Source organism: Danio rerio, chromosome 19, assembly GCF_052040795.2.
Source record: "Danio rerio strain M-AB ecotype USA chromosome 19, GRCz13ab, whole genome shotgun sequence".
NCBI lineage: Eukaryota > Metazoa > Chordata > Actinopteri > Cypriniformes > Danionidae > Danio > Danio rerio.
The window spans coordinates 5,220,226-5,245,720 of record NC_141039.2 but is presented as its reverse complement, the minus strand read 5'-3'; the positions used below and the strand labels follow the sequence as shown (position 1 = coordinate 5,245,720).

At 33.9% G+C, this 25,495-nt stretch overlaps 1 protein-coding gene across 2 annotated transcripts in view; it reads right to left on the bottom strand.

Annotated features, from left to right (window-relative positions):
- The window catches only part of fam135b (family with sequence similarity 135 member B), a 78,423-nt gene that overhangs the window by 19,678 nt on the left and 33,250 nt on the right, over positions 1-25,495 (bottom strand). For both annotated transcript variants that reach the window (XM_087295277.1, XM_087295276.1), the window contains exons 4-10: positions 21,274-21,413; positions 18,929-18,999; positions 18,530-18,703; positions 15,022-15,148; positions 5,899-6,052; positions 4,241-4,290; positions 3,820-3,975 (exon numbers count right to left, since the gene is read on the bottom strand). In XM_087295277.1, the coding sequence (XP_087151403.1) occupies positions 3,820-3,975; positions 4,241-4,290; positions 5,899-6,052; positions 15,022-15,148; positions 18,530-18,703; positions 18,929-18,999; positions 21,274-21,413 (872 nt within the window). The remainder of the gene's footprint in view (positions 1-3,819; positions 3,976-4,240; positions 4,291-5,898; positions 6,053-15,021; positions 15,149-18,529; positions 18,704-18,928; positions 19,000-21,273; positions 21,414-25,495) is intronic.

Below are 25,495 nucleotides of genomic sequence, written 5' to 3'. Positions count from 1 at the left end.
CATTATAACACAACCTAAGTAGTAAATTTGTCCTTTTTAATGAAAAAAAAACTATAGTAGAAAAAGAGATATCGTATTTTTCATTCACACATTATTTTTTTTTTAGATAGGATCACTTTATTCTTTCATTTATTCATTTTCTTAATTTGATTTGACACAATCTACATTGTAAAAGAGCTACAGAAATTAAAATAAAAAGAATTAAACAGAATTACTTAATTAATTAATTCATTTATTTTCTTTTTTACAGGATTGCTTCATTCAATCATTCATTCATTTTCGTTTAAATAGGATCACTTAATTTCACTTAATTAAAAAAAAAATCACTTCATTCATGAATTAATTTTCTTTTAAACAGGGTAAATTCATTCATTCATAAAATTGCATACATTTTAGCACATTCCAAGTAGTAAATTTGTCATTTTTAATTAACAAACCTAGAGAGTAGAAAAAGAGATGTTTTACATAAACCTTTTTACTTTTTCAACAATTAAAACATAGATGATTGACACATTGCCTATTTTAAGAGTTATTAATGTAAAAAGTAACTCTCTATGTCACAGTAGATCATGCAAAGTTATATATCGTTCATGCTCTACCTGAATAATTGAAGCGTCTCTCACTCTCTTCTCGTTTGTCTCGCGGGCACATTTTAAATGCATTACAATCTCAGGTCTTATATTTTTTAAGATCAGACATGCACGTCTTCCACAGCGAGCAGAAATATTTAATAAGCTACCTCGGGTAGAAGAGAGCAATAAAACCGCTCCAGTTATAAAGGCAAAATTGGATTCATCTCTTCATCTTTTGTCGTCATTATAATAACTCCGAGTCCTGTAATTAAAAGCTGAGCTGTCCTGTGGGTGGAAATCCTGCATGTTTCAGAAGATGTGAAGATCCTACATCTAATGCATCGCTCAAGAGGAAGCGGAGGTGTGAGGGATGCTGGGAAATTCAAGGCTGTGTAGGAGAACAGCTATTTATTGCAGGATTCAACCTACGATAATATAAATCTAATTATAGGCAATAGTGTCGGATTGTTGCAGCTACTGAATTGAACTATGTTTATTTTGTAAATGAACTCAAAACCCTTTGGGCTCTATTTTGACGGTCCATGTGCAAAATGCAAAGCACAGGGTGCAAACGCATTCGGGGCGTGTCAGAATCCTTTTGCTAATATAAGGAGGGAAAAATCCGCTTTGCACCGTGGCGCATGATCTAAAAGGGTTGAGCTTATTTTCATAATGAGTTATAGGTGTGTTTTGAGAATAAACCAATCAGAGTTTCATCTCCCATTCCCTTTAAGAGTCAGTTGTGGTGCGCCATAACTGCATTTGCTATTTACATGACGTAAAGTAAGTGTAAGTGGAAAAACTGAGCATTTCACTAGCAAGAAAACAGAGTTAAACAGAGCATCTGCAGCGCGAGAATGAGAGATAAATTATTAACTTTCACTTTCGCTCTCGTGGATAGGGAAACCTTGTACGCACAAACATCAATTAGCCTATAAATAATTTTATTTGTTAGGCACAAAGATTTGTTTTTAAAATTGTTTCTAAATTCAGTTCTAATTCCCAGCAAACGAATAAATGAACAATAATAATGAAGTGTGCTCAAAAACCTGAGTTATATCCTAATACACATGCTGTGCCCCATATGGTCTGAAACCTGACAGGTGCACTGAAAAAAGTGTTGCATGCAGAACTGTCGCAAACAATTCATTTGTGTTGATTTTAAACAATCAAATTCAACTAAATAATGTTCAACTTAATTTGTTTGTTTAAATTCAACACAATTCATTTGCTTACAACCACTTAACATACAAAAATTGAGTAAATCCAAGAAATCATCTTTGATTAATTTTTTTCAGTGTGGACAAATCTAAGCTTGTTTTTAAAAAAACAAATATAAATATGCATATAATAAATAATACTGCTAATAATAATATAATACAAAAGCAAATTGTTATGAATGAACTGAAGACGAAGAAGGCATGAAAGTATGGTTTTTATATTTATGTACTGTAGGCTAGAAAATAATGTTTTGTAATATTTTAATCCTTTATATTTATATCCTATATATATATATATATATACAGTTGAAGTCAGAATTATTAGCCCCCTTTTGATTTTTTTTCCTTTTTTTAATATTTCCCGAATGATGTTTAACAGAGCAAGGAAATTTTCACAGTATGTCTGATAATATTTTTTCTTTTGGAAGAAGTCGTATTTGTTTTATTTCGGCTAGAATAAAAGCAGCTTTGAATTTTTTAAAAACCAATTTTGGGACAAAATTATTAGCCCCTTTAAGTTAATTTTTTTTTGATAGTCTACAGAACAAACAATCGTTATACAATTACTTGCCTAATTACCCTAACCTGCCTAGTTGACCTAATTAACCCAGTTAAGCCTTTAAATGTCACTTTAAACTGTACAGAAGTGTCTTAAAAATATTAAGTAAAATATTATTTACTATCATCATGGCAAAGATAAAATAAATCAGTTATTAGAAATGGGTTTCTAAAACTATTATGCTTAGAAATGTGCTGAAACAATCTTCACTCCATTAAACAGAAATTGGGGAAAAAAATAAACAGGGGCGCTAATAATTCTGACTTCAACTGTATATATATATCCTTAATATTTGAATTCTTTTTCATATGTAAAGATATTTGCGTATTGTTCTACATCTTTTGTGTATTAAGCCGTGTGTAAGCGAGGCGCACAACTAACGCGCTCTGCGCTGGACAATATACCGGCTTTGTTCTGGTCTATTGAAAAATCTATTATAGTATTTCAAAATAGCAATGTGCCTCAACACGCCTCCTTTTTTAGACCAGAACGCCTATGGGCGCACATATGAGCGCAAATGCATTTGATATTTAAACAGCGTGACGCAAAACGACTCTTGCGCCGAGCTGAAACTAGCAAAAAACAATTGCATCATGCCTTGCGCCACATTGCGCCGGGTGCATGATAGGGCCCTTAGACTTATTGTAGATGCTTATGATGCTTCTTATCTGATTTTCTATCAAATCAAATGCGTTCTAGAATCTCTAGAGTTCCTCTCTCTATACCATGGTTGTCACTATGCCAATTTTAGGGGGCTCTATAGCCCCTATATTTCTATTCTCAGAACAAAGATTTTTTCACAGTATTTTCTATAATATATTTTTCAGGAGAAAGTCTTATTTGTTTTATTTTGGCTAGAATAAAACCCGTTTTTAATTTTTAAGGTTAAAATTATCAGCCCCCTTAAGCAAGATTTTTTTTTCATTGTCTACAGAAAAAAAACATCATTATACAATAACTTGTCTAATTACCCTAACTCTCTTAATTAACATAGTTAAGCCTTTAAATGTCACTTTAAGCTAAATACTAGGATCTAGAAAAAATATCTAGTCAAATATAATCTATATCTATATAATAATCTATAATAATTCTGACTTCAACTGTATAATAGGATAACCTATAGTCAGGGCCAGACGGAATCTGCAGATTTTTTGCTATTTCTGCGGAGAATTTTGGTAAAAATCTGCAGATTTCTGCGGAGTTATTTGGGGAGTTTGTAGCGGAGTATTATAACTAAAACCTTAATATAATAAATAAAAAGTCATTAATTACTGAATAAAAACATATTTACACATTTACTCAAGTAAATAAACAGAATTAATAATGGGCTAAAAATCTGCAGAAATCTACGAAATTCTGCGGAAAATCTGCGGTATTCTGCGCGCGCAGATTCCGTGTGGGCATACCTATAGTCTACAATGTCACAGTTCAACATAGAACACTTTCTCTCTCTCTGTCTCTTTCTCACCCGGAGTGTGTGGTGCTCCTGGGCCAGGTATGATCGGATGTATGGATTGGGAACCGTGGATTCCAAAAACTGTGTCCAAAGAGCAGAGAGTTGAGCGCAGAGCTGCGTCAGATCTTTGCTGATCTGTTCTGCCACTTTCTCATGACCGCTCTGCAGCTGCACAGAGAGAGGATTGGGATAGTTACTTTACACTCAACTGGTTCTGAACGTTTCTGAACTTCTTTCACCTGTTGAACACAAAACAAGAATAATTTACATCCTTATTAGACTCCAAAACAATACTGTGGAGGTAAACGGCTGCTGCTTTCCAACATTCATCAGGCAGACATCCTTCTTTCTTTTTTGATGAAAAGAATCCCTTTACCAATGTGAAAACTGTCTGTTTAACTAATATAGTTGATCAATTAAGTGATTCCCAAACCTGCAGTTCAATGGTGAGCTGGTTCAATGTTTCTTCAAGGGGAAGATCCTCTGGAAAGGAGAACACAAGGAAACACTGTAAAAAAATGCTGGGTTCTACAAAATCGATTTGTGTTGAGACAACATGAAGAAATTAAGTTAACGTATTAGTCTAAAAAAATGTAAGTTGATTGAACTAAAAACAATTAAGTTGAAAGGGTTGGTCTTGGAATAAAACAACCTTTCTTATTTTAGATTTATTTTAGAATCATATTACCTTTGTATTTTATTTTATGTATTTATTTATTTATTTATTTATTTATTTATTTATTTATTTATTTATTTATTTATTTATTTATTTATTTATTTATTTGTTTATTTATTTTTGTATCTTTTATGCTCAGGGTTGGTCAGGGAATAATACAACCTATGTTATTATAGATTTATTTTAGAATTATATTACCTTTTTATTTTATTTATTTTTTAATATTTTATTTATTTATTTTATTGTCAGGGTTGGCTGTGTTTTTATTTTATTTAATTTAATTTTTATTTATTTTATTTTATTTTCAGGGTTGGTCATGGAATAATACAATGTCTGTTACTTTAGATTTATTTTAGAATTATATTACCTTTTTATTTTGTTTATTTTAATTTAATTTTAATTTATTTTATTTTATTTATTTTAATTTATTTAATAAATTTTCTTTTATTTTCAGAGTTAGTCATGGAATAATACAACCTCCGTTACTTTAGATTTATTTTAGAATTATATTATCTTTTTATTTAATTTATTTATTTTATTTTTATTTTATTTATTTATTTTATTTTTTTATTTTTATTGTCAGGGTTGGTCATAAAATAACACAACTTCAGTTATTTGAGATTTATTTTAGAATTATATTACCTTTTTGTTTTATTTACTTATTTGTATTTTTGTATTTATTTTTTATTATATATTTTTATTTTATTATTTTATTATTATTATTATTATTATTATTATTATTATTTAGAATTATATTACCTTTTTATGTTATTTATTTTTATTTTAATTATTTTTTTTTTACTACAATTTTTATTTAGATTTTATTTATTTAGTTTTTATTATTAGAGTTGGTCATGAAATAATACAACCTGTGTTATTTTAGATTTATTTTAGAATTACATGACCAACACTGAATAATAAGCTGCTTATTTTATTTTATTTTACTGTCAGATTTGGTCATGGAATAATACAACCTGTATTTTAGATTTAATTTAGAATTACATGACCAAAACAGAGTAAGAATCTGCTTATTTTGTTTTATTTAATTTTATTTTCAGGTCCCATTACGCAATATCAAAGTGTAAAAAGACCCAAAACACCTTTATAAACCACTGTAAAATCAGGTAATTAACACTTGTCATTTTCTAGAGTATTTCTTTAATCGGATGGTGCTTTTTAAAGTCTTTTTTTGCAGCCTCACAGCCCTTGATCACTGTCTGCTTTTGTTTAGCACATTTGTTTTTGGATGCCACATATAATTTAACGAAAATCTTAATTAATTTAAAAACATGAGGGATACATTTTATTTTTTATTTTTTTAGGTGGAAGAGTCTTTGAGGAAACCATTAGTACTGTCTTTAAAGTTGAATGAGTTATATAATAGCGTGTGTGTGTGTGTGTGAGTGTGTGTTTACCTGTTTGGATGTGTTGCAGTTGAGGGATCTCCTTCATTAGTGTGGTGTAATATGAGCGCAGAGCCCTGTGAGCCGCCAGCAACAGTTTACAGATGCGCCGGTGCCACGTGTACGCTCGCTGCAGACAGTTCTCCGACGGCACGTAAAAACTGCCCTGCAAACACACAGGGGGAAGGTCACAGTTTACTGCATGTCACACTTCTGCCTTGTTATTTCAACACACACACACACACACACACACACACACACACACACACACACACACACACACACACACACACACACACAAACACACAAACACACACACAACCAGACTGCATAAACACTGAACAACTACTTTTTCAGGTGGCCTAACAAACAACTTTAAGCTCTTACAAACACATGCTTCCTATGACAACCATCTATTCATCCAACCATCTGTTGTTCCATTTATCCATCCATCCATCCATCCATCCATCCATCCATCCATCCATCCATCCATATGTTCTATCTACTGTATTCGTCCTTCCATCCATCATCCATCCATCCATTGTTTTATCTACTGTATCCATCCCTCCATCTGTTGTTCTATCCACTGTATCCATCCATCCATTATTCTATCTACTGAAGGTATCCATCCATCCATCCATCCATCTGTTGTTCTATCTACTGTATCCATCCATCCGTTGTTCTATCTACTGTATCCATCCATCCATCCATTATTCTATATACTGTATCCATCCATCCATCCATTGTTACATCCATCCACTGTATCCATCCATCCATCCATCCATCATTCCATCCATCTGCTGTTCCCTGCAACTGTGATTCCATCCATCCATCCATCGTTCCTTCCATCCATCTGTTGTTCCATCTATCTTCTATCCATCCATCCATCCATCCATCCATCCATCCATCTATTTATCTGTCATTCCATCCATCCATCCATCCATCTGTTGTTCTATTCATCCATCCACTATGTCCATCCATCTGTCATTCCATCCATCCATCCATCCGTCATTCTATCCATCCATCCATCCATCCACTGTATCCATCCAACTGTGGTCTTCCACCGTCCATCCATCCGTCTTTTCATCCATCCAACTGTTATTTGTTGTTTTATCTTCTGTATGTATCCATCCATCCATCCATCCATCCATCCATCCATCCATCCATCCATCCATCTGTTGTTCCCTCATACCATCTGTTGTTCTATTCATCCATCCACTATGTCCATCCATCCGTCATTTCATCTATTCATCCATTTATCTATCATTCCATCCGTCCATCCATCCATCCATCCATCCATCCATCCATCCATCCATCCATCGTTCCTTCCATCCATCCATCCATCAATTGTTCAATCGATCCACTGTATCCATCCATCCATCCATCCATCCATTTGTCATTTCATCCATCCATTCATCTGTTGTTCCATCCATCCATCCATTCATTAATTCATTAATTAATTCATTCATTCATCCGTCATTCCATCCATCCATCTATCCATTCATCCGTCATTCCCTCATTCCCTCCATCCATTCATCCCTTGTCCCATCTATCCATCCACTGTATTCATCCATCCATTGTTCCATCCATCCATCCATCCATCCATCCATCCATCCGTCATCCCACTGTCCATCCATCCGTCTTTCCATCAATTCACCTGTCATTTCATCCAGCCATCATTCCATCCATCTATCCGTTATTCCATCTATTCATCAGTCCATCCATCTGTCTATCTATCTGCCATCCATCCATAAACATTTCTATGTTTTATCTGTCATCCTATCATCTTCCCATGCTTTTTTGTTCTGTTTATTGATCCATCCATCCATCATCCATCCATCCATCCATCCATCCATCCATCCATCCATCTATATATCTATCTAGATGGTTCTGTCGTTTATGTGTAATGTGGTCTGTATGTTTATGTTCAGTTGAGCCTGAAGCTCAATAATTAGATGAAGATCAAACGCAGAGTAAAACTTTAAGTAGTCGGTTTCCCAGCAGTAAAATAGGAGAATGTGTGCACACGTGGCACTGGCTTATGGAGAGCGACACAGAGAGACATCCTGGGGACAGGAAGGGCACACTTTAGGGTCTCTAAAAGGAAACACCCTCTCTGTTCAGTAAATGTGAACAATTAATGTGCACATTTTATTTGACTTGAAGCATGTTCAGTAATAAAGTCTGTAGATTTTGAATATGAATTTACTGTAGTTTGCTCCGTAACTAAACACAACTGAAATAGAGCAGGATAGTGTAAATAAACTGGTGAATGTTGTTTTAAAGTAATCATTTGAAATACTGTAAAAATAAATAAATTGAAAGTAAATAATTTTTAGATGAATTTTTTTTATTTATGCAAACATAAATTTGTTTTTAAACTGTTTTTAAATGCTTTTAAATTACACCACCTTGTCGCCAATCCAAGTTTTAGGAACAACAAATAATAACTTGACTTCTAGTTGATCATTTGGCAGAAGTGGCTTATTTGAAAGACAAAGGCCTTTAGGTTACGCTTATTTGACCAAAATAAAACATGATCATGCCTTGATTGTTAATTATTTAATTAGGACAGTAAGGTCTGACTTTGCTTAGAAAAAAGTCTTGTCACTTAACAGAAATGATGTCCAGTATAGAACATAAAGTCATGCTGCAGTGGACTCCCATGAGCTTGGAGGACTGCATCCATACATCTCTGCAATGACTCAAATCACTTATTAATAACGTCATCTGGAATGGCAAAGGAAGCGTTCTTGCAGGACTCCCAGACTTCATCAGGATTCTTTAGATTCATCTTTAATGCCTCCTCCTTCATCTTACCCCAGACATGCTCAATAATGTTTATATTTGGTGATTGGGCTGGCCAATCCTGGAGCTCATGATGATTCATCTGAAAAATCTACTTCTGACACTTTTCCAAATGATCAACTCGAACTCAAGTTATTATTTGTTGCTCTTACAACTGGGATTGACGACAAGATTTTTGTCAGGTAGTGTACATTACGCAAACGTGATCTTTCCCATAACAATTTTAAAGTGTATAAAAATGACTTTTAGTAGTTTTTAGACACTTTTAGTAGTTTTAAGAGATGTTATAGTGCACTAGTTAGTGTTTTACAGTTATAAATTAAACTAGATTAAGTTACAGTATAAAATAGAAAAAAAAACTGACAGAAAATCTTGTTATTTTACGCTTTTTTCTATATTATTTCTAATACAGTGTATTGTTCAAACTACTAAAATGTAAGTAAAAGTCACTTTATTATAACTGCTCAACGGAATTTTCATAATGCAAATTAATAAAAATTAACACAAAGGCCCAGAACCTGTTAATTAATGGATATTATATCAGAGTATGCCATTTACATTTGATTCTCTTAATCTGCTTTTATTTGATCAATAATGCAATAAAATATAAAATATTATACCATAATTATATTTAAATGTGAAATATTATTGCCATTTAAAATATCCAATTCCTACTGTCATATCGTTTCAAATGTAATTTATTTGTTTGACCAAATACTGAATTTTCAGCATCATTACTCCAGTCGTCAGTGTCACATGATCCTTTAAAAATCTCATATGCTAAAACATTCATTCATTTAATCACTCATTTATTTTCTTGTCGACTTAGTCCCTTTATTAATCCAGGGTCGCCACAGCGGAATGAACCGCCAACTCATCCAGCAAGTTTTTACGCAGTGGATGCCCTTCCAGCCGCAACCCATCTCTGGGAAACATCCACACACACATTCACACACAAACTCATACACTACGGACAATTTAGCCTACCTAATTCACCTGTACCGCATATCTTTTGGACTGTGGGGGAACCGGAGCACCCGGAGGAAACCCACGCGAACACAGGGAGAACATGCAAACTCCACACAGAAACGCCAACTGAGCCTAGGCTTGAACCAGTGACCTTCTTGCTGTGAGGCGACAGCTCTAGCTACTGTGCCACTGCTTCGTCCATGCTAAAACATTATTATATTATTATTATTATAATTGTAAAGTGAGGGCAGTACGGTGGCTAAGTAGTTAGCACTGTCGCCTCACAGCTAGAAGGTCACTGGTTTGAGTCTTGACTGAGTCAGTTGGTATTTCTGTGTGGAGTTTGCAAATTCTCCCTATGTTGGCGTGGGTTTCCTCTGTGTTCTCCGGTTTCCCCCACAGTCCAGACACATGCGCTATAGGTGATTTGAATAAACTAAATTGTCCGTTATGTATGTGTGTGAATGAGAGTGTATGGGTGTTTCCCAGTGATGGGTTGCAGCTGGAAGGGCATTTGCTGCGTAAAGCATATGCTGGATGAGTTGGTGGTTCATTCCACTGTGGCGACCCTTGATTAATAAAGGGACTAAGCCGAAAAGAAAATGAATGAATGAGTGAAATTGTCTGTAGTGTATGAGTGAATGAGAATGTGAATGAGTATGGGTGTTTCCCATTAATGGGTTGCAGCTGGAAGTGCATCCGCTGCATGAAACTTATGCTGGAATAGTTAGCGGTTCATTCCACTGTGATGACCTCTGAAATAAAGACTAAGCCGAAGCAAAATGAATGAATGAATGATCGTAAAGTGCTGATTCATGTGTAATTGCGTCTCCTTTGGGCCTCTAATATGACTCTCCTGCATACTTGTGTATATTGTGTAATGTGTGTGTATGTTTGAGTGTAAAGATAGTGCCGAACACTGTCATTATACACGTGAAGCTTTGTAATCTACATTCAGTTATGTCTTTTAGACTCAAACAGATGCGTACTGATTTCATTCTCTCTCTTTCACACACACAAACATCTGCTCTGTGGTTCCTATTGACATATCTCACATTTTAGTACCTGTGACAGCTGGAAAACGTAGACAGTCAAAATTACACTCGCATACAGGCAACACAGGTCATACGAAGAGTTCATGCATTATGGGATAGTGTCACCATCTATTTGCAGGCAATGCATATAAACAGTTTGCAAGTCTGGGAAGTGTTGTTTTTGAGATAAATCTTTTCAATGAATCGCTCTGAATCATTCATTCCGGAATAAGACTGATCTGGTTTAACTCACTTGATTCAATTGCATCATTTAAAGGGATAGTTCAGCCAAAATCAAATCTTCTGTCAGTATTTACTTAAGCTTCACTTGTTTCAAACCTGTTTAAGTTTCTATCTTCTGTTGAACAAAACATTAATTATTTTGAACAATGTTGGAAACCTGTAACCATTGACTTTCATAGTATTTGTTTTTCCTTCTGTGGAAGTCAATGGTTACCGGTTTCTAACATTTTTCAATATATCTTTTTTAAAAATACAATTATTACAATGTTGGTAACCTGTAACAAATGACTTTCATTGTATTAGTTTTTTCCTACTATGGAAGTCAATGGTTACCAGTTCCTAACATTCTTCCAAATATATTCTTAAAAAAATACAATTATTACAATAATGGAAACCTGTAACCATTGATTTTCATTGTATACGTTTTTTCCTATTATGGAAGTCAATGGTTACCAGTTTCTAACATTCTTCAAAATATCTTCTCAAAAAATACAGTTATTACAATGTTGGAAACCAGTAACCATTGGCTTCTATAGTTAGAAAAAAAAGCGTTGGAAGTCAATGGTTAGCAGTTTCTAACATTCTTCAAAATATCTTCTTAAAAAAATACAATTATTGCAATGTTGGAAACCTGTAACCATTGACTTTTAAAGTATTTACTTGGAAGTCAATGGTTACCGGTTTCTAACATTCTTTAAAATATCTTCTTGAAAAAATGCAATTATTACAATGTTGGAAACCAGTAACCATTGACTTACATAGTGTTTGTTTTTCCTTCTATGGAAGTCAATGGTTACCGGTTTCTAACATTCTTCAAAATACCATTTTAAATAAATACAATTATTACAAATTTGGAAACCTGTAACCATTGACTTACATAGTATTTGTTTTTCCCTCTATGGAAGTCAATGGTTACCGGTTTCTAACATTCTTCAGAATATCTTCTTTAAAAAATTACAAAGTTAAAAACCTGTAACCATTTACTTGTACGGTATTTGTTTTTCCTACTATCTAATAAACTTACAATGTATCCTGAAATACACGGGCAGCCAGTGAAGAGAGCATAAAACCGCGGTGATATGCTCGTATTTACGTGTGGCAGTAAAAAGACGCGCAGCTGCAATTTGAAAATGTTGCAGTCGAGAAATAGAAGACTGACTCACCCCAAAATAAAGGACATTGCAGTAGTCCAAGCAGGAGGTTATAAAGGCATGGATTACTGTTTCAAAGTGCTTGTGTGTTAAAACATGCTCAATTTTGGCCAGTTGTCTTAAGTAAAAGAAGCTAGAGCAAACAACAGACCCAATCTGGCTTTCAAGCTTTAGCGCAGGATCCTGGAACAACATTCCAATCAGCCAATCAGAATTAAGGGATGCATTTAGAGTTTATGTTAAGTTTAGGCTTTGGTTAGGTTTATGCACTTCTTCATGATAGTTATCCAATTGATATCCACATCTAATTTTGGGAATAATTTATGGTTGGGTTTAGGGGTTGAGAGTATGTATGGATTACATTTTCCAACCAAAATGTTGTTCTATGATCAACATTGGTGTTAATCCAGGATCGCATCGTACTTGGCAAAATCATGATGTGCGTCAACTTACTCTAGAATATAATAGAAAATGACAAGCGCCGCATAATATCCTTCATTGTGAAGTAAAAGTGCTGAGAAGGCCTGAGAGCTGTTAGAGGGTAAGAGAGAGATGCTTGCTCTTGATGTTTGAGGCTGTTAAAGCTGAGCTCGTTACGATGATCAAACGCAGCCTCCCTCCAGCGTAACACTGTACTTAATAAAGTGCCCTGCAGGAGGGGTGTAAACGCTGGACCCATACAGAGCCAGGAGCCCTCGTTACCATTTCCTGACTAAATGGAAATCTCCACAGGCAAGAGAGACCTCAGTTCATCCGATCATACAAAAAAAAACTAAGAAAGTAAAGGATGGCTACTTTGTCCTCGTAGTACTGGTAGAACGGTCAAATTATCTGTGCTGTTTAAGTCTAAAATTTACTATGAAATAGGGTATATGCCGAGCTAGTGCTGTTCCCATGCTGATACACTTCCGGTGACCTGTTATTGTGAACTTTATCTCATTTTATACGGTTCCTTATACAGCATCGATGTTGTAATGTCATTAAAATACATTCAGTTAAATAAACTTTAGCATTTATTTAGTTGCTCAAGCGTAAAACGAGACAAAAAGCTGTTTACTCGCACGCGCCCGTCAGAATCGGCAGGCTAGCGCAGAAGCTCCATTGAATATTCTGGGGTAAAATAAATGCTCATATATTAAAGATATGGCGGGGGAAATGTAATTTAATCCAGTGCTTCTGGTACAATCTGAGACCCACTTTAAATCGGATATCACTCAGCCAGTGGAGATCGCTGATTTTTTTAAGAAAACAGACCTTAAACGCACCGGATTTTGCATTGGCATTCAATTCGCCGGAAGCGCTTAACCCAGGTTAATGGCAAATTAAAAGTCCTATTAGCATGCTTCGGTATATACCCCATTCATTTAGAGACTATTGAAGTGGGCGTTATTTGTGTTTTGAATGGAATAATGCCACTGTGTGTATTTTACAGTTGAAGTCAGAATTATTATTGTTTTTGTTTCCTTTTAAAATATTTCCAAATGATGTTTATCAGAGCAAGGAAATTTTCACAGTACGTCTGATAATATTTTTTCTTCTGGAGAAAGTCTTTTTTTGTTTTATTTCAGCTAAAATAAAAGCAGTTTTAAATTTTTTTTAAAACATTTTAAGGTCTAAATTATTAGCCCCTTTAAGCTATATATTTTTTTCGATCTACAGAACGTTTTTTCGTTGTCTACAGAACAAACCATCGCTATAACTTGCCTAATTACTTGGGCCAGATGAAATCTGTGGACTCTTTTGGCTATTTCTGCGCAGAATTGTCTTAAAGATCAGCGGATTTATGCAGAATTATTTTGGACGTATCATAACTAAAACCTTATATAAAATAATAAACTTTTATTTAATGTTTACAATGCAAATCTAATTAGATCCACTCATTTAGTAAACAAAGCAAGTCTATCATATAATATATCTACTAATTGTAAATAAATCATATGAATATTTTCATATTAGTCAATAATATTACTAAAATTATATTAATAACTGAATTAATATAAATTTACACACATTTGCACAAGTAAATAAATAGAGTTGATGATAGAGGCTAGAAATCTGTGGAATTCTGCAAGCGCAGATTCCATGTAGGCCTACTAATTACCCTAACCTCCATAGTTTACCTAATTAACCTAGTTAAGCCTTTAAATGTCACTTTAAGCTGTATAGAAGTGTCTTGAAAAATATCTAGTCAAATATTATTTACTGTCATCATGGCAAAGATTAAATAAATCAGTTATTAAAGATGAGTTATTAAAACTATTATGTTTGTATATGAAACATACTTGAAAAAAGTAACCTTTTTTAAAGAAGTACATACCAATTGTCCTAAGAACCCTGTTTAGAAAGCATTTTCACACTTTCATGTACCTTCTGTTTTATTATGGTGAAGTAAACAGTCGCTTAGACTGACCATATGCACCTTGATTCCTCACTTTCGTCCCAGATGGGGTAAGGATGAGTGAATTAATGTACTTTTGTTTTGGGTGAACTGTCCCTTTAAGAGTTCATTAGAGGTCAGTCTAGATCACAGGTGTCAAACTCAGTTCCAAAAGGGCCGCAGCTCTGCAGTTGAGTTCCAACCCTTATTAAATTCACCTGAGCAAACTAATTGAGTCCTTCAGGCTTGTTTGAAACCTTCAGGTAAGAGTGTTGGAGCAGGGTTGGAACTAAACTGTGCAGGGCTTCCGCCCTCCAGGAATTGAGTTTGACACCCCTGCTCTAGATCAACCCTGTTCCTGAAGGCACACCAGCAGTACACATTTTCAAAATCTTCCTATTCAAACACACCTAATTCAACTCACCAGAGCATTAGAAAAGACTCCAAAACCTGGGTCAGATAAGGGAGACATCCAAAATATGTACTGTTTCTGTGCCTCCAGGACAATAGATCCATCATGATCCATCAGTTTTGATTTGACGTGTGTGTTTACCTCTGTGGGAACAGGTTTGCAGTATCCGGCTCCGAACATCAGATTCTCCACTGACATGGCAGAGGGCGGAGCCTCGCTTTCTGGAGATCCCTTACCAAGCCACGTCCCTTTCCCACTGCGGGCAAAACTGCACAGAGACAAATTACAAAAGGTCAGCGCCTATGGTGTGAGCTGTGTGTGCAGATGTCAATCTATATAATTGTGAAGTAATTAATAAATAATGAAATAATATCATATAGTTAATATAAGAGCTCTCGGCAAGGACCAATAACAATACGAGTTATAACAATGATGAGTTTATTTTCCAGGCTACGCTAAAAGCTTAGACAGCTCACTTGTTGACTTGTGCTATATTATGAGAATCATTATTATCGATTGAATATACCAATAATAACTGATTATATTAGTGCAGGAAGTCATATTATTATGGTTTCAGAAGTAATCACTGACTGGAGTATTGATGGGAAATATTCAGCTTTACATCACAGAACAAAAATACATTTAATCTACATTTAATGAGGAAAAACATTGTTTTAAATTGCAATAATATTTCTCTATTTCATAGATTTTAAACAAAAAAAAGTCTTGGTAAGAATAGGCGTGTGTGTTGGTGTGTATGTACATATTTGCTTATATATAGTATACAGTATTAAAGGGTTTGGATTTGAAGTTTTAATTGAGTAATAATCACATCCAAAATAATATATATATATATATATATATATATATATATATATATATATATATATATATATATATATATATATATATATATATATATATATATATATATATAGGTAAGGTAAAAGTAAAACCCTATACATCCCCAAATATCTGGTTTCTTTCTGAATGTCTATTATTTGCATTCTCTGAAATGCATTACACAACACCGCTGACAAATACACACTTTAAGAAGAGTTCAGAGAAAGATCAAGCACAGATCCACAGCATTGAACATACATCACATCCTGCCAGAAACACCGCCTACAAAACACCAGATGCAGATCCAACAAACTATTCACAGTTAAATTAGAAGAGTTGGACTGTTCCTGTGTGCTATGCAGCAAGCAGATTGTTGCTGTATAATACAATCAACTATGTACTTGCCTTATACTCTTAATGATGAAGGTATGTAAATTAAATTAAAATTAAATCAAATTAAATTAAATTAAATTAAATTAAATTAAATTAAATTAAATTAAATTAAATTAAATTAAATTAAATTAAATTAAACTAAATTAAATTAAATTAAATTAAATTAAATTTAAAGACCTGTCTTATAGCCCTAATGGAAGACCTAAATTAAATTCCATTCTAATTTAATTTGATTAAACTGTAAATAAATAACACTTGCCTTGTACACTCAGTGATTAAGATTCTTAATTAAACTGAAATTAAATTAAATGATTTGCCTGATAGATCTAATGGTGAGCTAAGTATGTAAATAACAATAATTATAATTTAAAACGAATCATAGCTGTAAAGCTGAAAGTATTTAAAATAGTTAAAATAAAATGTAAAATTAATATTCGCCCTATACACCTAATAAGGAATGCCTTAGAGTTGAATTTAAATTCCAATATTATAAAATTGAAATAATTTAATAACATTAATATTTTATAAGGCAGGTCAGCCATAAATACCTGATTGTTTGTTAAATTCCAGTTTAAATAAAATACTCCTAACTCATCATATACCCAGAATGATGATATTATTTATTATAAAATAATAATAAATGTATGAATATTTATTTTATTTAACTTTATAATAAAAATGATGTTATTTCAAACCAACCATGCCTATAATGCTGAAAGTATTTAAAATAATTTAAATAAACTTCAAAACTAATATTTACCCTTCTCTACACCTAACAATGAATGTCTCGCAGTTAATATTTTGTAAATAATATGGACATAAACATCTAGTGTTGTGTTAAATTCCAATTAAAATAAAATAATCTAAACTTACCATATACCCAGAATGCTGACATTTTTTATTTCAAGTTAATTTTTATTTAGGTTTTATTTTGTTTTATTTTCCAATTAAAATAAATATCATACCTATAATGCTGAAAGTATTTAAAATAGTTTAAATAGTTCAAAATTAATATTTGCTCTTTTGTACACCCAATAAATAATGTTTTGCAGTTGAATTTAAATTTCAATGTAGTTTAATAACATTAATAATTTATAAATAATATAGCCATAAACACCTAATGGTGTGTTAAATTTCAGTTAAAATAAATAAAATAACTTAACATTTACTCTGAATGCATATTTTATTTTATTTTATTTTATTTTATTTAGTTTTTATTTTATTTTATTTTCCAATTAAAGTAAATACCATACCTACAGTATAATGCCCTTCTATTCACCTAACAATGAAAGTCTTGCAGTTATTTTAAATCTGAATATAAATTAATAACATTAATATTTTACAATTAACACTAATGGTGTGTTAAATTCTATTTCAAATAAAATAATCTAAAGTTACCATATTCACCTTACTATTCGCATATGAGTGGGCGCAGCCGTTTGAATCTTTTTGTCTCAAGACTTCTGGTGTCATTCCGTTCCCCTGCTGCTTGATGTTGCAAACTGACTCTTTTTATGGGGTAGTCATGAACACACTTGTTTTTAGATCAAAAAGTTTGACCGTTTTAGGTTTTTGACCCATAGGTCACTGAATCTGAAGTTCTAAAACAATCGCAAAAATGAGCGTACTTCCAAAATAAAAATAAAGGTCAATACCCAAATTTCTCATCTTGTTTTATTTTATGTTATCCTCCTAATTTATTTATTATTTTATTTTATTTTTAAATAAATATCATTTAAAACTAAGCATACAAATAATGCTGTAAGTATTTAAAATATTTTAAATTAAGTTTACAATTAATATTTGCCCTTATATAAACCCAATAATTAATGTCTCACAGTTACATTTAAATTATAATAAAATTTAATAACATTTATAGTGAATAATAATACCACCTTAAACACATATTGATGCATTAAATTAAAATGAATTAAATTAATGTAAATTAAAATAAAATAAATGTTTTCATTGTGTTTGAATGCATTATTATTATTAATAATAATAATAATAATAATAATAATAATAATAATTATTATTATTATTATTATTATTATTATCATTATTATTATTGTTATTGTTGTTGTTGTTGTTGCTGTTATTATTATTATTATTATTATTATTATTATTATTATTATTATTATTATTACCATCTCTGAAGACCTGACATTTGTCTTTTAAGCGAAGGCTTTAACATTAAAAATCTGCATCTGGTCGAAGACAAAAAAAAAATCTAACTTTATAATTTATTATGCTGTATATTAAAAATATATATAAATAATAATAATAATAATAATAATAATAATAATAATAATAATAATAATAATAATAATAATAATAAAATGTTAAAATGCTGTAACTTTTGCTCAGGTACTGGTGATTGGCTGAGAGCTGGTGGGCGTGGCTGAGGCATCACCTGATCAGCGGTTGGTGCAGAGCCACTAGGGAGGCGTGGATAGAGACGGAGATGACGGACAGGTGGAAGTAGTCAAACATGACGGGCAGGTGGTGATGCAGGCCCTGCTGGGGATGGAAATGCAAACCCAGAGTCCTGCTGCTGATCACAGGCACTGAAGAGATGTCAGCCAGCCTAAAACACACAATTACACACACTATTACACTGCCACAACTACATTCACTTACATTCATATCTAATTTAACAACGTAATGTAACGTCTGGCAGAAAAACAAGGCCTGCTGAATTCACAATCCTCTTTTTAACAGATATTGCAAAAGTAGCATGATGTGCCATACTGTAGCAGGCAGTAAAGATGCAGAAGGAGAAAAAAAAACTGAGGCGATTTGAGATACTCACTGCTGTTCATTGTCAGTGAAGTGCAGATCTAGTTTGAGCTGAACGTCTACTTCACTCACAGCTTCCTCCACCTGAAAAACACATCACAGTCCATCAAAACTAAATTAACTGAGCCAGATCTGTTCTGCAGTGTTGATGAAGCTTTAACGCTTAAAAAAAAACATACACAGACCAAACGCAGGACCCTAACCCTGTTCATAAATAGGTAACACCTAAGTGTAATTAAATGAAAATTGCATTGCATTGCATTTCCATCACTTTTTGTTGTGCTGAAAATCAATGTAGCCAATCAGTTTAGTGCCGTTTAGTAGTTTTTTACCTTTAATAATCATCACTACAATATCAAGAGAAACAATCAATAGTACTGATTTCTCCCATAACATGTAATACGTTTCTGATTTTTCAAATGTGTTATTTATTCACAATTTAAAACAGTTTATTGATATTAATAATATTTTGTTGGTAAAATAAGTATGCTGACTAAATGAAGCTGTTGATTCAGTGGAAGTGTAAATCATTGTTGTGTTTTTTTAATAATAATTTTGTAATTAGGAATATATTGAGATTAAATAATATTGTTGTATTAATATGATAATTTGGTGGATTATTGTTGTTATTATGAATAATAACAATAATTTAATAATAATATTAATAATAATAATGATAGTAATGATAATAATAATAATAGTCAAACTACATTAAAAATAATAATAATAATAATTATTATTATTATTATTATTATGCTATAATTTTTATTATTATTTATTAGAATTATTTATAATGATAAACTTTTATTATTACTATATTATTATTAAACTAGCAATATTAGTATTGATATTGGTAATAATAAATTATTATTATTATTATTGTTGTTATTGTTATTAAGCTACAATTTTAAATAAATTATTATTACTATTATTATTATTATTATTATTAATAACAATAAACTATCATAATTATTAATATTATTATTAATAAACCATTATTATTAGTAGTAGTAATAATACTAATTACTATTAACTATTAGTATTACTATTTTATTAAACTAGTATTATTAGTAGTATAATTATTGTTAATAAACTATTATAATTACTATATTAATAAACTAGTATTAATAATGTTAATATTAATGTATTTTTATTATTATTAAATTATTAGTATTACTATTAATATTATACTATCCTTATTATTATTATTTTATTATTAGACATTTGTTATTAAAAATAACAAATTATTGTCATTGTTGTTGTTATTATAATAATAATAATAATAATAATAATAATAATAATAAACTATTATTACTACTATATTAAAAAACTAGTATTAATATTGTTAATAATAATGTTAATGTATTTTTATTAGGTTATTATTATTACTATTTTATTATGCTATTATTATTATCATCATGAGACTGTTATTAATATTAGTGTTATTATTGTTATTAATAATAATAATATTAATAAACTATTAATAATAATAAAAAATAATAATAATAAACTATTATTATTACTATATTATTAAACTAGTATTAATAATAGTAGTATTATTAGTGTTAAAATGTATTATTAATACAATTATTAGTATTATTATTAATTAATTATTTAATTAATTAAAATGACTATTATTTTTAGTAGTAGTATTTATAATTTCAATATTTCCTTAAGGGTTAAGGGGTCTTTTTTATTCGACCTTCTCTCGCCTGTCTCAAATATGCAGAATCGAAATGCGATCACGTGCCAGTAAACACAACTTTTACTGTACTGCATGTGCTTTCACACGGGAACACATAATATTTTATGCTGTTTTTCCCCCATAAGGAATCCTTCAAATGAAAACCAGATTTTGGCATGTGCTGCGCATTTAGAGACAGAACACACAATAATGCAATTTGACTCCAGAGGTTTGAGCCGCTTCTGAGAAAACAAACAACGCCTGCTCCGATTATTGATACGTGGATTGATTAAAGTCACACTCTGGGGAAATGGAAAGCTATTTTTAGCTCCTTGTTGGAGAGAGAGAGACGGAGAGAGAGAGAGAGATGGAGAGCGGCTGCAGATAAACCGCTTCAAGGTTAATAAGAAAGATGGCCACAGGAATCTAAGACACACTCTCCACCCATAATTCCCTGCTTCTCTGTGTCTTGCTCACCCGCGCCACATATTTCATAATATCTAAAATGAGCTGCAGATCAACAGGGTACAGCTGATCATAACAATTTTTAATGCAATGTAGTGTGGAAATATAATACAGTACTGTGAAAAAGTAAGTACCCCCTCCCTCCATGTGGGCTAGGTATAAAGGTGGATATATTAAATTAACTGCGTGAACGTGTGCAATGCTTTCACCCTCTCTCCGTCCAGCAGCAGGTGCAGTCTGAAGTTAATGTGGTCCTCCAGCGTCACCTCTTCATTCCTATAGAGGATCTGGAAGATTCTACTAAAAACCCCTCCATCATGAACGCCCGCATTGCTGAAACTGCACTCGCCTGAAACACAGAAATCAGGTAGATCAACTTCTCTGTTCACATGTAGAGAGAGAGAGAGAGAGAGAGGGAGAGAGAGAGAGAGAGATTCATCAAAGCATGTTCAGCAGAATGGAAGACTGAGTTACGCTTCATTCATATTCAGTATGTTGTGCTCTGATGCTGTTTTTCTGTATGGCAGGTCTGTGATTTGGTGTGTTTGAGGCTATAAGTCTTTTAGAAATGGAGAAAACATGAAATGAGAACACTGTCAGAGAGCGGAGCCTGTGGGAATATGATTATTTTCTATCTCAATTGAAAATCCATTGACAGCACATGAAGAACAAGCTGAGGCTGTGGATTGAAGGAAAACCCAGCATTTAGTGTTACGATGTTGTGTATTTTTTAACATATATAATGTTTATTTACAAAATAATGATAATGATTCACAGTTTAATCTAATTTAGTTTAGTTAGTTCATGCACAAATTTAAATAATTACTCACTGTCATGTCGTTTTAAACCCTTTAAGCTGCAGTCACATTAGAGGTTGAGCATGTGAAATTCTGTCATGCGGCGCTACGAAAAGGGGCGGGATCAAACAAGCTTATTAGACATTTATTTAAAAGTGAGTGATTGCTCCATGTTTTAGATTTCTGTCATGTTTTGATCCTCGATTGGTCTCACGCAGTCAAATGATGCGATTTCGCAAAGCTTGAACTTTGAACCGCATCCACCTGTGAAATTTGACGCTTGACCCTGCGTTTCCGGTCTGACGCATTCGCATGCTTATGAATGGAAGTCTATGGGATACACGTCTGATATACCACTGTATTACAGTGATTTGTTCTGTAGACAATCAGAATATATATATATATAGGCTAAGGGGGCTAATATCATTGACCTTAAAGTGTTTTAAAAATTTTTTTTTAAATAAATTTATTGTTGCCAAAATAAGACTTTCCCCAGAATAAAAAATAATATAGGAAATACCGTGAAAGATTCCTTGCTCGGTTAAACATCATTTGAAAAAGAAAAAATATTTAATGGCTAATAATTTGGACTTCAACTTTGTATAGTGTAAAACAACTACAAATTACTGCACACAGTGAAAACTATTTAGACTATTTTAGTGTTTTGTTTAGTGTTATTTCAGGATGTGTCAGTCAATGTGTGCTACAAATAGAATGTAAACAATGTAAAATATTCAAATTAAAGTTTAATTCTAGCAGGCGCATCTGAGGAGACTTTTAAAAGCAACACGAGAGCAACAAACACATATTTGTTAGTTTTTTTGTTTTATTTTTACTAATCTGACATTAAGGCCGGACTCACACTAGGTACAGTTGCCTCGAACCTGGCCAAAGCACGCTTGTCCCTCCTCCCGTCTACCCCGACGACCCGCACTCACACCCCAATCGGGCCTCGGCACGCTTACATCATCGCTGCTGCGCTGTTCAGTGAGAAGCGCTCTCTCACTCAGCAGCACAGTGGAGATTTCTCTAGTTATATCGTTTCAGTCGTTAGATATGCAGTGACATGCAGTCAAATATTTCACCAAACAGTCCTTAGGGATGCGGTGACACGCAGTCAGATATTTCGCCCAACAGATCCGGCACGTTTGGCGCTTATAAACAACCATAAACCCTCGTGCTGCAGGAGGAGGAGGTTTGCTGAAGGTGCAGCTGTCATGCAGTGAGGGGTTTGCGTCTTTAATAATCTACAGCAGTTTGCGTTCACTTAACAGTAAGAATGATTAATAAATCCATATGAAACAGTGCCTTAAAAGTCACATCTCGCTTTCAGTTTTGGGCTTTGGCGCATTTTGCACTCACACTACAAACGTACCACGCCAAAGCCCAAGTAAACCGCGCTCAGGCCCACCTCTTCCAACCGGGCCAGGGCCGGCCAAGTGAACTGTGCCTGAGCCTGATTCAGCACACTCACACTTCTCAAACGACTTGGGAAACGGGCCTGGGCACGGTACGGATGGCATAATGTAAGTAGGGCCTCACACTACAATCGAGCCAGAGCACGCTTGCGTCATCGATGCTGCGCTGTTCAGTGAGCGCTCTTGCTCAGCACAGTGGAGATTTCTCTAGTTATATCGTTTCAGTTGTTTGTTATGCAGTGACATGCAGTCAAATATTTCGTCAAACAGTCCTTAGGGATGCGGTGACACGCAGTCAGATATTTCGCCCAACATATCCGGCACGTTTGGCGCTTATAAACAATCATAAAGCCCTCGTGCTGCAGGAATGAGGAGGTCTGCTTAAGATGCAGCTGTCGTGCAGTGAGGGGTTTGTGTCTTTAATAATCTACGGCAGTTTGCGTTCATTGAACAGTAAGAATGATTAATAAATCCATATGAAACAGTGCCTTAAAAGTCACGTCTCGCTTTCAGTTTTGGGCTTTGGCGCATTTTGCACTCACACTACAAACGTACCGCGCCAAAGCCCAAGTGAACTGCGCTCAGGCCCACCTCTTCCAACCGGGCCAGGGCCGGCCAAGTGAACTGTGCTTGAGCCCAATTCAGCGCGCTCACACTTCTCAAACGATCCGGGAAACGGGCCTGGGCACGGTACGGATGTCATAGTGTGAGTAGGCCCTAAAAACGTACCGCGCCAAAGCCTAAATGAATTGCGCTCAGGCCCTCCTCTTCCAACCGGGCCAGGGCCGGCCAAGTGAACTGTGCCTGAGCCCGATTCAGCGCTCTCACGCTTCTCAAACGATCCGGGAAACGGGCCTGGGCACGGTTGGGATAGCATAGTGTGAGTAGGCCCTAAAGCATCTTCAGTGCAGGCTGTGAGCATCAGACGCTGCACTGTAGTGTGTGACGGAGGACAGCAGCACAGCGGGGTTTCTTTACAAGATGATAGTGAGTGTCAGAGAGGAGCTGTGAGGGTCTCTGTAAAGATAGACCCCTGCAGTGGATCACGCTTTCTGAATCTTTTTTCCTCTCTGCAGGTCTGCAGAAACAGTTGATGCTCCAGAGATCCGCAGACACTTGTGTGTGTGTGTGTGTGTGTGTGTGTCAGAAGCGGAGAGAAACATGATGGATCAGGTCAGTGTGTTTCGAGCCTCCTGACAGCAGCATGAAACGTACAGCACTGCATTGCAGCATATTGTGCTATCTATGATATACTTTTAAAGGGGTAGTTCACCTAAAAATGAAAACTTCTTCACCATCTTCTCACTCTCAAGGGGTTGTCAACTGTTATGAATTTCTTTCTTCAGTTGAACACAAAACAAGCTATTCTGAAGAATGCTGGGGAGGAAAAGGCAGTCGTTGCATCCAAATAAATACTGTGGGAGTTGATAGCTGTTTTTTCCAAAATTCTTTAATGTATCTTTAGTTTTCAGCAGTAGAAAGAAACTCAAACTGGTTTATAACAATTGGAGGATGAGTAAATGACAGATTTTTCATTTTTGGGTGAAATATCTCTTTAAAGAAAGAGTCTGTCCAAAATCTACACTATAAAAAGGCTGAAGGCTGAATCAGAAAGCCTTTATTGTCTTGATATAGCAATATATTCAAAGAAATTTGGGAGCAATATTGCTTTGGAGTTTGGGTGTGTGTTTAGGAACTATTAAAAATATGATAATAATAATATAACTAAGTTCTGTGGGCGCAAATGCCTTGTTGATGCTAGAGGTCGGAGGAGAATAGCCTGACTGGTTCCAGCTGATAGAAAGGCAACAGTAACTCAAATAACCACTGGTTACAACTGAGGTCTGCAGAAGAGCATCTCTGAACACACAACACGTCCAACCTTGAGGCAGATGGGCAACAGTAGCAGAAGACCACTCCAAGTGACACTCCTGTCAGCTAAGAACAGAAAACTGAGGCTACAGTTTACACAGTCTCACCAAAATTGGACAATAGAAGATTGGAGAAACGTTGCCGGGTCTGATGAGGTCTCAAATTCTGCTGTGACATTCGGATGGTCGGGTCAGAATTGGGCGTCAATAACATGAAAGCATGGATCCATCCTGCGTTGTATCAAGAGTTCAGGCTGGTAGTGGTGGTGTAATGATGTGAGGGATATTTTCTTGGCACACTTTGGTCAAATTAGCACCAATTGAGCATCGTGTCATTGCCACAGC